A 13,916-nucleotide genomic window follows, 5' to 3' on the forward strand; every position below is an offset into this window, starting at 1 on the left:
TTGTAAATTTTAGTGTCTCACGAAAAGTATTTCTAGAGGAAACCTTCTTAACTATGAAGTCTTTAAATAAAATGCAAAATGCAACGGCACCCTCCAGTGAGAATATTTGGGAAGGCTAAAATATGAAAACATTGAATTGAGCACTTTTTGTTAACCAACGACTGCTTGTAGTTTTATGTTTCTGCTCTAGAACATTATATAAGGAGAGTTGATACTATTTTACCAGGTTCTGTTAATAGGGTGGATAAATAATAATGCTATTTAAATTGGTCCCCTGGCCCAAAACAAGTTCCGATTGTACTAGAGAAACATTTTAGTTCAAGCTCATAGTTTGATCTTAAGGCAGCCAAAGAAAAACTGGAGAAGAGAGCAAAGAATCACATACAGCAGCATCTAACTATGTCTAATATTCCTCCACAGAACACATTCTCTTACTACTGTGTTTCCACTAAACAACAAGCATAAGAGCTCCTTTCTCTAGCAAGTCATTTCTTAATTGTAAATGTCAGATAATTTACTCCTGACAAGCTTTAATAATTTCCAAAGGTTTATTGTACACAAAGTAGCAGAGAAATGCTGATTAACTGAATACAATTGCTACCATGTAAACAACTGAATGTGATCTAAAATATAAACATTCTCAAATCATCTGAGAAAAACATGTCTCTAGGAATACAGGTAATTTATTATATTTATTAAGCTGTGCTAATACAAGGCTTAAAGACGTTTATCCTGGTAGATTGATTTACAGTAAGCCTTAGGCTTAAAGAATAATTATTTTATAATTTCCTACACATACTAATTTCACATTGGAGATGCTGCTATATTCATGAAACTATAACACTAAAGCTACGATAGTTTTTGGCTATTTAAAATTATATGATAAAATATTCCCTTAAAGTTCTACTTATTTTACAACTACATATTATAAATGAAACTTTCTCTCTTTCATAAAAATCATTAGTTTCATAAGGTTTATAATTACATCAATCCTTTTATGGAATTCTGTACAAGTAGAAACTTGGTTTACCCTGTAGATGAGAGAATGTATGAATATTTACATCAAAGAAAATTTGTTTTGACTTTTACGTCCATCGATCATAGATCTACTCAAATGTCAATTTTTGCTACCAAGTCCCAAAGCAGTTAGAACAAAGTATTTTTTAGAAAAAAGCTTTAATTCATTTAGAAAGAAAAACAATAACATTAACACAATGCATCTTATAGCAAGAAATAAAAAATAAAAATACTTTGTAGAAGCCTACAGATTTAAAATGCTAAATGTGGGATACCAGATTTTTAAAAACAAACACTGTTTTAAGGAATCATTTTTACTACTTCAATTTCACTGTATTCATTTCAGAATTTTTAATGCTATTTCTAGGCAAAGTGGCTTAAGAAACTCAAAGTACAATTAACCCCACTGTATATAATAATAACAGACTAATAGTAAGTGCCATGTTTGAATTTACTTTCTGATATCACCATTGATAACTTAAAGAGGAAGCAAGCCCTGGCGTGCATTTTCAATATTTCCAACAAAATAATTATAAGATTCTAAGACTATAGCAAACAATGAAACATAATGTTTAATAGAGGAAAAATTAAAATGTTGACTCTCCCAGTAATTGTTGCCAATATTGCAATACGCAGCTATATAACACTAAAGTGAGTAATCCACCACATTTGTTTAGTGTTCCTTGAAAATACATTGATGCAATCAAAATGTGTCACAAATGTGTCAAAATGTTTAAATGTCAGATACCCTCCATTTTGATAACAGATGCCTGTTTCAACACAACTTTTTATTAAATTGATCTACCTTGCTTGCTCAGGGAAAGTTTAGTAGGTATATCGATAAAGTTTATATTTTATTCTGTGAGGATTGAAAGAGGTTTTGGCACATGCATGCATATAGGTGTATTTATACATAAATTCTGTGGGGGTTTTGTCTCTTCTTTTGTTCTTTCTTCTGAACATCAAACTACCACCACAAAAAATTCTCCAGAGGCATTTCTCAGTTTCAAACATGAACTAATACACTGCCAGAAAATATCAGTTCAACCTAATGGCAAAGAACCGCTGGCCCTGGGAAACAGGAAGGAAACTTTTGGTGCCCGCTTTGCAACTGGCAAGATTGCAACTGTTGACCAGAGCAAACCCTGATGATGCCCAAAAGGATACCCATGCAATGACATAACACAAATACCACTAAATGTGTCACGAGTTTCTGACACCAGCAGATAAGGTACTTCAGATACCTGCTTTCTCCTCCCTTCTATGGAACTCATGCATCTCATCATTCCAACATTTTGTTGAGATATATAGTGTATACATATGGTCCTCGACTTATGGCCACAATGGAGTCACTATTTCTGTTCCTAAGTAAGATACTTGTTAAGTGAAAGGTTTTACAACCTTTCTTGCTAAGTTGTTAAGTGAATCATTGCAGTTAAATTAGTAAGACGGTTGTTAAGTGAATCTGGCTTCCCCTTGACTTTGCTTGTCAGAAGGTCATAAACGGGAATCCCGTGACCCCACAACTGCCATACAGTAAATATGAGACAGCTGAATTTTAAGCACGGAAGGTGCAGTGGTCGTAAATGTGACAAACAGTCACTTTTTTCAGTGTCGTTGTAATTTTGAATGGTCGCTAAATAAATTGTTACAAGTCGAAGACTACCTGTATAGAATATATAATCCCCAAAGTCATGAAAAACGCATGGATTAGAACAGGGCTCTCCACCCTTGGCAACTTTAAGCCTGGTGGACATCAACTCCCAGAATTCCCCAGTGAGCTGGCTGGGGAATTCTGGGAGTTGAAGTCCGCCAGGCTTAAAGTTGCCAAGGGTGGAGAGCCCTGGATTAAACTATTCCATATAAAAAGACGACATTCTGACAAATTCTCATTCCAGAATGTATTCCACTTCCATGAAAAAGCAGTGAGAGAGAAAACTCCGGATTTTCTCTAAGTCAGATTCAAAATAGATATTATTCATCTACAATAATTGGAGCAGACATACACATTATCAGGAAAGGAAAGGATTAACCAGGGGGTTCTGAGTGGGACAAGTGTTTTTTTATTTTATTAAACAAAATTTAATTCATAAGGTAAAAGTGTAAAGGAATATATCAAATGCTTCTGAAACTGACACAAAAATAAATCTACTTACAGTCTGTAGAGTTTTGGGGTTCCAAGAAACAGCAACTCAGACAGAAGTTGAAGATTATTTCTATTTAGCCTCCTTTATGGAAAAAAAAAGAAAAGAAATGACAGAGTTACCACTCAAATACCAGTAATTCTTTCTTTAAACAAAGAACTCTACCAAGAGATGTCAAAACTAACAGAATAATAGAGTTGGAAGGGACCTTGGAGGTCTTCTAGTCCAACCCCCTGCTCAGGTAGGAAACCCTATACCATTTCAGACAAATGTTTGTCCAGTCGCTTCTTAAAAACTTCCAGTGTTGGAGCATCCACAATTTCTGGAGGCGAGTCCTTCCACTGATCAATTGTTCTCACCATCAGGACATTTCTCCTTAGTTCTAGGTTGCTTCTCCCCTTGATGAGTTTCCATCCTTTGCTTCTTGTCCTGCCTTCAGGTGCTTTGGAGAATAACTTGACCTCCTCTTCTTTGGGGCAACTCCTCAAATACTGAAACACTGCTATCATGTCTCCCCTAGTCCTTCTTTTCACTAGATTAGATATATCCAATTTCTGCAATTGTTCTTCATATGTTTTAGCCTCCAGTCCCCTAATCCTCTTTGTGGCTCTTCTCTGCACTCTTTCCAGAGTCTCAACACCTTTTTTTACATTGTGGCTACCAAAACTGGACACAGTGTTCCAAATGGTCACCTTAGCATGAAGTCCCCATGGCCTGAAGAGAGAGCTTGAATGACAGGAGTCACACTAAGAAAGGTAAGTCACAAGAACAACCCTAATTTCATATTTTATTTATACGTGTGAAGGCAACAGGCACATAAATGCATCAAATTCCAACTCCTTTGTTCTCTTCCATATCAACAAGTAATGTCTAGCAGGGAGCAGGGAGGCTTTTACACCAGGAGGAAGTGATTGGACTTGAAGAGAACTGTCACAATTCGTGTTCCTTCAGAGAGGACTGCCGGCTGAAGTGACAGGAGCGACAGCAAAGCAAAGCAAAGCACTGAGAGATTTCCAGTGGCAAAACACGAATAAAATCCCTGACATGATGACAGGCAGGAAACGGAGAGATGCCTATTTGAGAGAAGACAGACAGAGTCCCTCCCAATGGAAACAGAGTATTAAGGAGACTACCACCTCAAGAGTACAGGTATCCTCGACTTACGACTACAACTGAGCCTAAATTTTCTGTGTCTAAGCGAGACAGTTGTTAAGTGAGTTTTGCCCCATTTTCCGACCTTTTTTTCAGTGCCGTTGTAGCTTTGAATGGCCACTAAATGAACTGTTGTAAGTCGAGGACTACCTGTATTCAAACGGAGAAACTACTTCAGCCCACAACCTGTACAATAATCACCTATTTATGTAAGGGAAGGAGATGTGCAAACTCCAACCGCCTGCCCAAAGCCATTAATTTTGATTTTGAAATTTCCCGTAAGGAATCCCTCATAACGAAATATTATCTTGCCAAGGCAGCCCTTTGATTCCCCTCTGTGTCCAGCTACCCAGGAAATTAATCTTTTGAGGCTAATTTCCTGAGGTACCCATTTGATATTCCCTAAGATACCAATTCTGATTAAACTGTGTTCTTCCACATGCATGAAGCAAGGAGAAACACAAATCTTAGTCTAAAGATTTGATGGAGGAGATCTTTTATGAATAATCAAGTTAGAACATAAATAGGCCAGCCTTTCTGGAACACGATATATTGCATCAATTATGGATCACAGAGCATTTTGAGCATCAGCAAACAAACTCCCCTTTATCAATAAACTTTACAGCAGTGTTTCTCAACCTTGGTAGCTTGAAGATGGGTGGGCTTCAATTCCCAGAATCCCCCAGCCAGCCAGCTGGCTGGGGGATTCTGGGAGTTGAAGTCCACCCATCTTCAAGCTACCAAGGTTGAGAAACATTGCTTTAAAGTAAGGGTGCAAACTAGCAGAAAACCCCATGGTTACTTGTTGTAGCAATTCAGGTTATTCACAATGTCTTATATGAAGAATTTGAACATAATATTCTTTGTTACATCGTTCTCAGCACAAAATAACAACTGCTTCTTCTATTAAAAAAAAGCTCAAACACAAGATATTATAAAGCTGAATATAGCCAAACCTACATCATATTCAGTAACCATGATCTTCCCTGCACTCAAACTACATAATTGGTTCTAAACTGCTTGATTCATTATCCCTTTAGCCGAGTGTATTTAGGAGGTGAGCAGGCTGAGCCCAAGGAAAGGGTCAAACACATCAAAAGTCACGAATCCCTTCACCTCCGCAAGAAATCGAAGTCCAGCCTACCCTGAATGCCTTTCTTATCTCCCGCTCATTTCCTTTGGCTGTTAGTTGGCCAGATTCTTGCAATAATCTTTATACACCTTTGAACTGCCTAAATCTCCTGATTTCCCCAGCGCTTCGGTTACAACTTTTTTTTTTCTTCAGCAAATTCTCTTTGTAAAGTTGTTCAGGATGGTTAAGAGATCTGCTGGAGCAGCATCAGAAGAGCCCCTCTTTTTAGCTAAATCCTCTGTTGTACCTTCCGAGAAAGTAGTGGGATGCAAATTCTGTCGCTATCGGTTTGCACATGGGCGCACGTGCGCTCACGCACAGCACTTCTGCGCACGCACAACACTTCTGCGCATGCCCAGAGACGTCCGGGCGGGTGGGCAGAGCCTCCCACCGCCTCCGCTACCGGTTTGCCTGATCCAAGGCGAACTGGTAGCAACCCACCACTGGGAGAAACATGTCGGAATCCAACCCAGCATAAGTACAGTGCAATTAATCACAGAAAAGGCAACTTAGTGAACGCTGCCTAATTTTTTCCCCCAAAAAACATTATCCATCGTGGAACATGAGATACTGGCAAATACCCATGCAAACTCTTGAACAAATGCTGAGTGAAAAAGTTACAGACTGGAACTAAATTTATAGCTCTCCTTCAATATATAAAAATAAAGAACACAATCCTTCTCTGATATGACATCCACCAGATGTGGTTGAGCAGGAATTCCCCCCATAGGGAAATCAGCTGGTAATTTTAAGAATTGTAGTCTCAAAACATCTGTCTCGGAAAGGCTGCTTTGAACCAATTTCATTATTTCTACCGGTTGTCTAATTTCATCCATATGGTTAGATAACCTCACTCTGCTAATTCTTATACTGACCGCATTTGATGACGTTCCTGATCATTTCTAGCAAAGTGGATTTAATTCATCTTAATTTTATGCTTGAAGTAATGTATAAAGCTATTTCCACATCAGAACAATACTTTGCATCTACACCTTCTTTAAAAAAAAAAAAAAAATCTCACAGTAGCGAGTAAGAATTGTTTAAAATGATTTATATCATCCTTGTCGGAATAAAAAAATAACATATATTGGCATTCAATGTACCACTTAATGGTGTAAACCTATGAATAGTTCCTTGTACCCAAAGTGGTGCAGATGTGGTGTTTGAACAATAATCCACCATATGCACTCATCAGTATTTTGTAGCCAAACAGAGTTTGTAACAAGGAATCCCTGGACTTTTTGGCATGACTAAAATAGATTTGGCAAAAACATTGCTGCAAAATTAAAAAGGTCTAGGTAATTGTTAAATTGTGATATTTCAGCAATGAATGCAGTGAATCTATTTTTTAAAAAAAAAACCAAAAGCTTTTCCATATATACCTGCAAAATAAAAACCAAACAAATAAACAATTCAGGTTGCTGCTAACGTCCTTGTTCTGCGTTGGAGAGCTGGCATTGGCTGTTGTTTTTCTTCCTAACTCTTGCTCTGCATGCGTTTGTTGCTAAAGCTTGGCCTTGGGAGGCCAGAATTAGCGCCTTGATCTTTCTTCAACTTTCTTTGCTCTTAGCCATTGCCAGGTCTTGTTGCTTACATCCTATATACTTTCATTAACTTTTAAAAATAAAAATATGTTAACAAATGTCCATTTGGGTCAGAAAGAAGGCTAAGAAAACGTCACATAAACTGTTTCAACTCCTACCCTCAAAACGACGCTATAGAGCACTGCACACCAGAACAGCTAGACACAAGGACAGTTTTCCCCCGAATGCCATCACTCTGCTAAACAACTAATTTCCACAACACTGTCAAATAACTTACTAAGACTGTATTACTATTATTCTTCTCATCCTTCCTAATACCTATCTCTTCCCGCTTATTACTATAACCATGTTGCTTGTATCTTTCAAATTATATTGTGTTTATTTGTTTCCTAGTACGATTTGATAGTTTATTAGTAACCTTGGCTATCACTAAGTGTTGTATCTTTTTATTTTTGATTAATGTATTTTATTCTCCTTATGTACACTGAGACCATATACACCTAAAACAAATTCTTTGTGTGCCCAATCACACTTGGCCAATAAAGAAGTCAAGTCAAGTCAAGTCAAGTCAAGTCAAGTCAAGCCTAGCCTAGCCTAGCCTATTATGCACCGGAGACAAATTCCTTGTGTCTCTAATCCCACTTGGCCAATGGGATAAGAAATTCACAGCCAAAAGCTTGCATGGTTTCCAACATGAATGAAAGAGGCTGGCATGGTCAACCCACAACTGAAGCCTTTCGATGGGCAGTGATGTTCTACTCTGGGTCATGCAGAAATGGATAAGTAAGTAAATATATGAATATATACTTAATATTTGCTGCATGCCATGTAAGAACTGAAAGGTAACCATTTCAAAAACTGCCACTCAGTACTTCAGAGTGTTGTAGTGTTCCAAAAAGTAATTCCATAAGTTTACAGGAACATAATTGAAACTATAGGTAGCCCCTCAATTTACAACATTCATGACTGTTTGAAGTTACAACAGCACTGATAAAGGGGACTTATGACCAATTTTCACACTTACGACTGTTGCACCATCCCTGCGGTCACATGATTAAAGCTCAGAGGCTTGGCAACTGACTCACACTTATGATGGTTGCAGTGTCTCGAGGTCATTTTGTGAGCTTTTGTGAGCTTCGGACAAGCAAAGTCAATAGGGAAACCAGATTCACTTAACAACCGGGTTACAACCAGGTTGTAAAATGGGGCAAAACTCATTTTACTCAGCAATTTTGGGCTCAATTGTGGTCGTAAGTCGAGGACTCCCTGAAACCAGTCCTTAAAACAAATCACACACCTATGAGGTTTGTGAGACAATTTTGTAGACATGAGAAGTCCAAGAGGGCGGGAGGTTTACTGTACATCTGAAGAAAGCCCAACAAGCCATAGAAACCATTTCCGATTTTAATGTGTTATGACATATTTCCTATCAGGAATAAAATGTTCTGTCAAAACTCATCCTGTGTGGTTTAAAAGCACAGCAAATAAAGAAATAATTTTTCCATGTTGATTCAAAGCTATTGTTTCTGCCTTTGTTCTGTTGTGGACCGAGATAGAGAGTCTTAAATAAAACGCAAGGAAAACAATGTGCGCTCTGATTTTTTTTCTTTTAATAAAAGAGATCCAGCTACACTTATTTTGACATTTTGCAACAGTGCCCTAATTTAAGCAGTTGGGCCCAGAGAGCGAGAGAGAGCGGGGAGCATCCAGCAAACAGAGTCTCAGAGAATGAGAACAAAACAGATGTGGGAAAAATAAACAGCGTTCCCGTCTTGGAATTTCTAAAAAGGTCTGCAAAGAGCAAACAGGACTTCTCACTGCAATTTGACTTCTAGACCCATGAGAACAGGGCTCACATGAATTAAACACATCGCCAAAGGGACCCCAGTTAGCAGAAAGTACACAGGACCTTCATTATCTCCCACCCTGCACCCCCTCTCGTTTCAGGGGTGGCTCTCAGAGGGGGTCCCTTCCCTGCTTTGCATCTCATTCCCTAGAAGGGGGCACAACTGAAGCCCACAGGGGGGAAGAGAAGGACCACAACTGAGCCCAAAAGTTAGGTTGCTAAGGGAGAAATTTGTTGAGTTTTGTCCAATTTTACGACTTTTCTTGCCCCCGTTGTTAAATGAATCATAATTAGTAACACGGTCGTTAAGCAAATCTGGCTTCTCCATTGACTTTGCTTGTCAGAAGGTTTCACAAGGGGATCACACGACCCCGAGACACCGAGACCGTCATAAATAAAAACCAGTTGCCAAGCATCCAAATTTTGCTCACAAATTTTGCTGCGACGGTCATAAGTGTGAAAAATGGTCATGTGTCACTTTTTCAGTGCCATTGTAACTTTGAATGGTTACTAAGTGAACTGTTGTACATCAAGAACTACCTGTATATTCTTTATTGTGAAAACTCAGACTAGATCCACTCGTGAGCAAAGGGGTCAGCTCAGTTTACTAGGTTTCCACAAGGAACAGCATCTTCTCAACCACTGCAGTGAGAGAGAATATCAAACAGAGGATGCTAAGATCAATCATTTCTGGTGGACATCAGAAACTGCCACTTGGTCATACGGTTAAGGCAAGAGTCCTGGTCTTGGAGAACCTCATCCGTTTCTGCCACACTTGCTGCTGAACTGTTGCTCCTCAGTCATCTTAGAACTTGCCAGGGATCTTAGCAGTTGGCAATGGATGTCCTCTGTGGCTGGACATGGGTGAGCAGTTCTTAAGGTCAGGAGGTGCACGATACCACAGCGACATCAAGAGCACATACCACAGGCACAAATTCTGATCTCTAAGACACAGAGGCTAATAATTATAATTTTTATCTGTTTCCTTTTTTTGGAAATACACAAATGTTATAGCGTGGCAAGGTTCAGAGGAATAGCAGGAAGGGGGCATTAGCCATTCTCTTATAGCACTTTCTTTCCTTCCTTTCTAAGACAGAGGAAACAAATATTGGTTTTGTATATTTTCCCTTGGGGGGGGGAATACATTTAAGGAAAACCTGGCTGTTCTTATTTTCAAAAGTTAAGCTGAGTTCTTCAATTTTTCAAATTTCAAATTCATTCTTTTACAACTCAATGTCCTTTTTAAAGACGTCTTCCAAACGATCAAAAGAGCATTGGTATTTAAAGCAATGCTACTCGTGCCCAGATTAAGGTGATATCCCAGTTGATTGACTGACTGATTGATTGATTGATTGATTGATTGATTGACTGACTGACTGAACGAACGAATGAATATCCCAGTTTAAAAGCAAACATGCTCTGAACTATAATAAGCAGATGATTGTGGTCATTGGGTAAAATTACACCTTATATGATTAAACCAAAGGAGAGAGGTTGTTTTGTCTGTTTATCTGGCTTAGTGTAAGACTCTGGTATTTAGTGCATTCATTGCACTAATCAATGCACATGCAATAGTTTGCTAACAAAACATGATTAAGCAAACCCAATTAGCATGATGCATTTATTACTTCAGTTGTAATTGCAGTAGAAATTACAAGGTTGCACTAAATCAACTTTAATTAATTAATTAATTAAAAACAGTCGTTTGCACCCATTGGCACATGATGGGAAAGATGGGGTGCTAAATGAAGAGGGAGACCACAGCAAAGAGGTCAAGATTTAAGTGTATCCTAGACAGAAAACACTTACAAAAATATAGAAGGGGCCTGGGGTACAGTAAGACCCACAGAGGTTGTTCCAAGAAATGGCTGCTAAGAAAGTCAGAGATCTGAATCAGGTATAGAATTCCCTCTCATGAGTAGAATCCAGAGCTGACCAACTGTGACCCAGGACGTGACTTACTGTTCAATCACAATCAAGTCAAGGAACAGGAACACATCCAGAATCAGTGCAAAGTCTAAGCCAGAAACACATTTGTGCTACAAGCTGCTGTTTTCTGAAGTTCTTGCTCTACCGATTCAGACAAAAAGGAGCTCACCTTTTCTGTAATTTGTCTTGCTCCTGTCATCATTACTCACATTTCAAAATTCCGTCCACTTCATTTTCGGCTCCCAATTAGTTCCACAGTAGGGTATACTGGTATACAGTGCTCTACATAATAGGGTATACTGGTGCTAAAAGGACACAATGGCTCAGCGGTTAAAAGCGCTGAACTTGTCAGCTGGAAAGCTGTCTGCTGTGTTCGAGACCTGGAGCGCTGGAGACAGGCTGAGCTCCCGTTCCGTGCTCTGGCTGATGTAGCAGTTGGAAAGGCGAGTAGATAAATTGGTACCACTTTGGTGGGAAGGCAACGGCATTGTGTGACTTCGCTGTATAATCATGCTAGCCACATGACCACAGAAATATCCTCGGACAATGCTGGCTCCCTCAGTTAAGAAACAGCGATGAGCACTGCCAGATACAACTGGACGGAGGAAACCTTTGCCTTTATACTGGTGGTACTGGGTAGCAGCTTGATATTAATACAGATAGTCCTCCGCTAACAAATATTTGTTTAGTGACCATTTTAAGTTACAAAAGCACGGTCAAAGTGACTTATGGCTGATCCTCACTGCAACATCCCCACGGCCACGTGATCGAAATTTCAGGCAATTTGCATATGTATTTACAAGAGTTACCGCAACCTGGATCTTCTGATCACCATTTGCAAGCAAAGTCAACGAGGCAAGCTGGACTCGCTTAATAACCGCATGCTTCATTTAACAAGTGCAGTGATTTGCGTAACAACCATGGCCAAAAAAAAAAAAAAAAGACTTTACAACCGGCCACGACTCACTTATTTTGCTTAGCAACGTAAATCCTGATTCCAACTGTGGTTATTAAGTCAAGACTCTCCATAAACTGTTTTGTGTTACAGTTCTCGGCCCAGTGACCCAGTTGCTCTTTTGAAAATCATTCGATTGGACTTACAGTAAAAAAAAAAAAAAGACACAGAAAAGTGAAAGATGTGCATCAATTTCTAATGGAAATGAGCCTCCCTGTTCTCTTTCAGCATTCAGCCGATGTCCATTATAATGGTGTGAAATGTGATATTAGTTGCCGATGCAACGGTCATGACCGTTGCCATGAAAGCCCCTCATTAATTTCCCTGGTGCACTGACCTGAATAAGCATTCTATAGAATGGCTTCTTCATCAAAAGGAAGGAGAGGAATAAGAGATGCTTGAAGAGATGTGGAAGTAATTTACTCCATCATCGGCCTTAAAAAACACACACCCCAGTCCCCATTCAAAGATTTCTATCTCAGTTCTTTTCTTTTCTATATTCTTACCAACAACTCGTAAACGGTTTTTCTTTTTGCTGCAAGCAAAAAATCTCATACCAACTACTCTTCCTATTGTAGCCAGAATATACCCTGAATATATTGCTTAGCATAACATGCTACCGTGTTTCCCCGAAAATAAGACCCTGTCCTATATTTTTTTGAACCCTGGAATAAGCGCTTGGCCTTACTGCCATGCGCTCAAAAACCCAATTGGGCTTATTATCAGGGGATGTCTCATTTTGGGGGAAACAGGGTAGTAAGAGTATTTTAACTAAAGCCTGTTGATTATTATAAATGTATAACTTTTTTTTTATTATAAAGGAAGAAGTTTGCCATTGTAAAAGTAATACTGAAACTAGCAAACTCGGGCAGCAAATGACCAATCACAGCACTTTAATGTTGCATTAATAAATGTGAGGCTTTTACAACTTAATTATTTTTTTTTAAATTAGGAAACTCTTGACAATAAGCTTAGCCAGAAGAGAATGCTGCAGGTATCTCTCAGACCTTATAATTCAGAAGCAGCTGCAATGGTTCAGATAACTGCTAAGAGGCAAGTCGAAAAATCCACATATTTTTCAGCTAGAATTTATATGGATCTTTCCAGCCAATGGCCTGGAGCAGGAACTGCCAAGCTGCAAAGATGTCAGAGTTTCAGCCAGTCAATATTTGAGCACCAACACAAAACTTTGCTGTGACTTGAATATAAAGATATGGAACTAGCAGCATTTTGAGCCACTGTCTGAAGCCAAAGTTAATACATGATAGCTACAGGCAATCACCTCTCATCACTGAACATCTTAACATTTGGAAAAGTACATCTTGTTCATATCTAAACTCCATGTAGACTGCATGCAAAAGCATTCCTAGAACATACGAGAGGCAAAAAGCCTACACAGTATCTACGAAAATAATTGTTTTTTGTTCTTGCTTTGCTAGGTTTTTGTTTCTTGGAACCTTTTTAAAATCACATTCAAGCTTTTCTTCCTTAAAATTAAACAGAGAGCTGGGTTGTTACAGACGAAGCCTCCCTTTGTTATTTTAAGCAAGAGCAATAATATATAGGAAGCTAACACTTTTATCAAGGACGTTTTTTCCTCTAGAAAATGATAAGATAAGATAAGATAAGATAAGATAATGAAATAAAATAAATAAGAATAGAATAGAATAGAATAGAATAGAATAGAATAGAATAGAATAGAATAGAATAGAATAGAATAGAATAGAATAGAATAGAATAGAATAGAATTCTTTATTGGCCAAGTGTGATTGGACACACAAGGAATTTGTCTTTGGTGCATATGCTCTCAGTGCACATAAAAGAAAAGATATGTTCGTCGAGAATCATAAGGTATAATAATAAAATAAAATAAAATAAAATAAAATAAAATAAAATAATAAAATAATAAAATAATAAAATAATAAAAATAAAAAAAATATAAAAAATAAAAAAATAAAATAAAATAAAAAAAATGAAATGAAATATACCATCAAAGAAATAGACATGTGGACATTTCCAGTCAGTAGATACACAGCTGGAATAAGAGTCTGGACTCTGGATAACTAGGAAAACAATGGCAATGAATCAATGCTCTTCACCCACACACAATGACTTTTATGGGCTCTACTCTGCAAGAAAAATAGGTGGGCCTGGCACGTTGCAAGTAGACCAGACAGCTGAAGAACCAAAGGGGGCA

At 38.3% G+C, this 13,916-nt stretch overlaps 1 protein-coding gene across 7 annotated transcripts in view; it reads right to left on the minus strand.

The window, feature by feature from the left end:
- The window catches only part of SLIT2 (slit guidance ligand 2), a 194,851-nt gene that overhangs the window by 165,456 nt on the left and 15,479 nt on the right, over positions 1 to 13,916 (minus strand). For all 7 annotated transcript variants that reach the window (XM_087874999.1, XM_087874997.1, XM_060688976.2 and 4 more), the window contains exon 4: positions 3,174 to 3,245. In XM_087874999.1, the coding sequence (XP_087731125.1) occupies positions 3,174 to 3,245 (72 nt within the window). The remainder of the gene's footprint in view (positions 1 to 3,173; positions 3,246 to 13,916) is intronic.

The sequence above is a fragment of the Pantherophis guttatus genome, chromosome 8 (genome assembly GCF_059756535.1).
Source record: "Pantherophis guttatus breed Tessera chromosome 8, ASM5975653v1, whole genome shotgun sequence".
Classification (NCBI taxonomy): Eukaryota; Metazoa; Chordata; class Lepidosauria; order Squamata; family Colubridae; genus Pantherophis; species Pantherophis guttatus.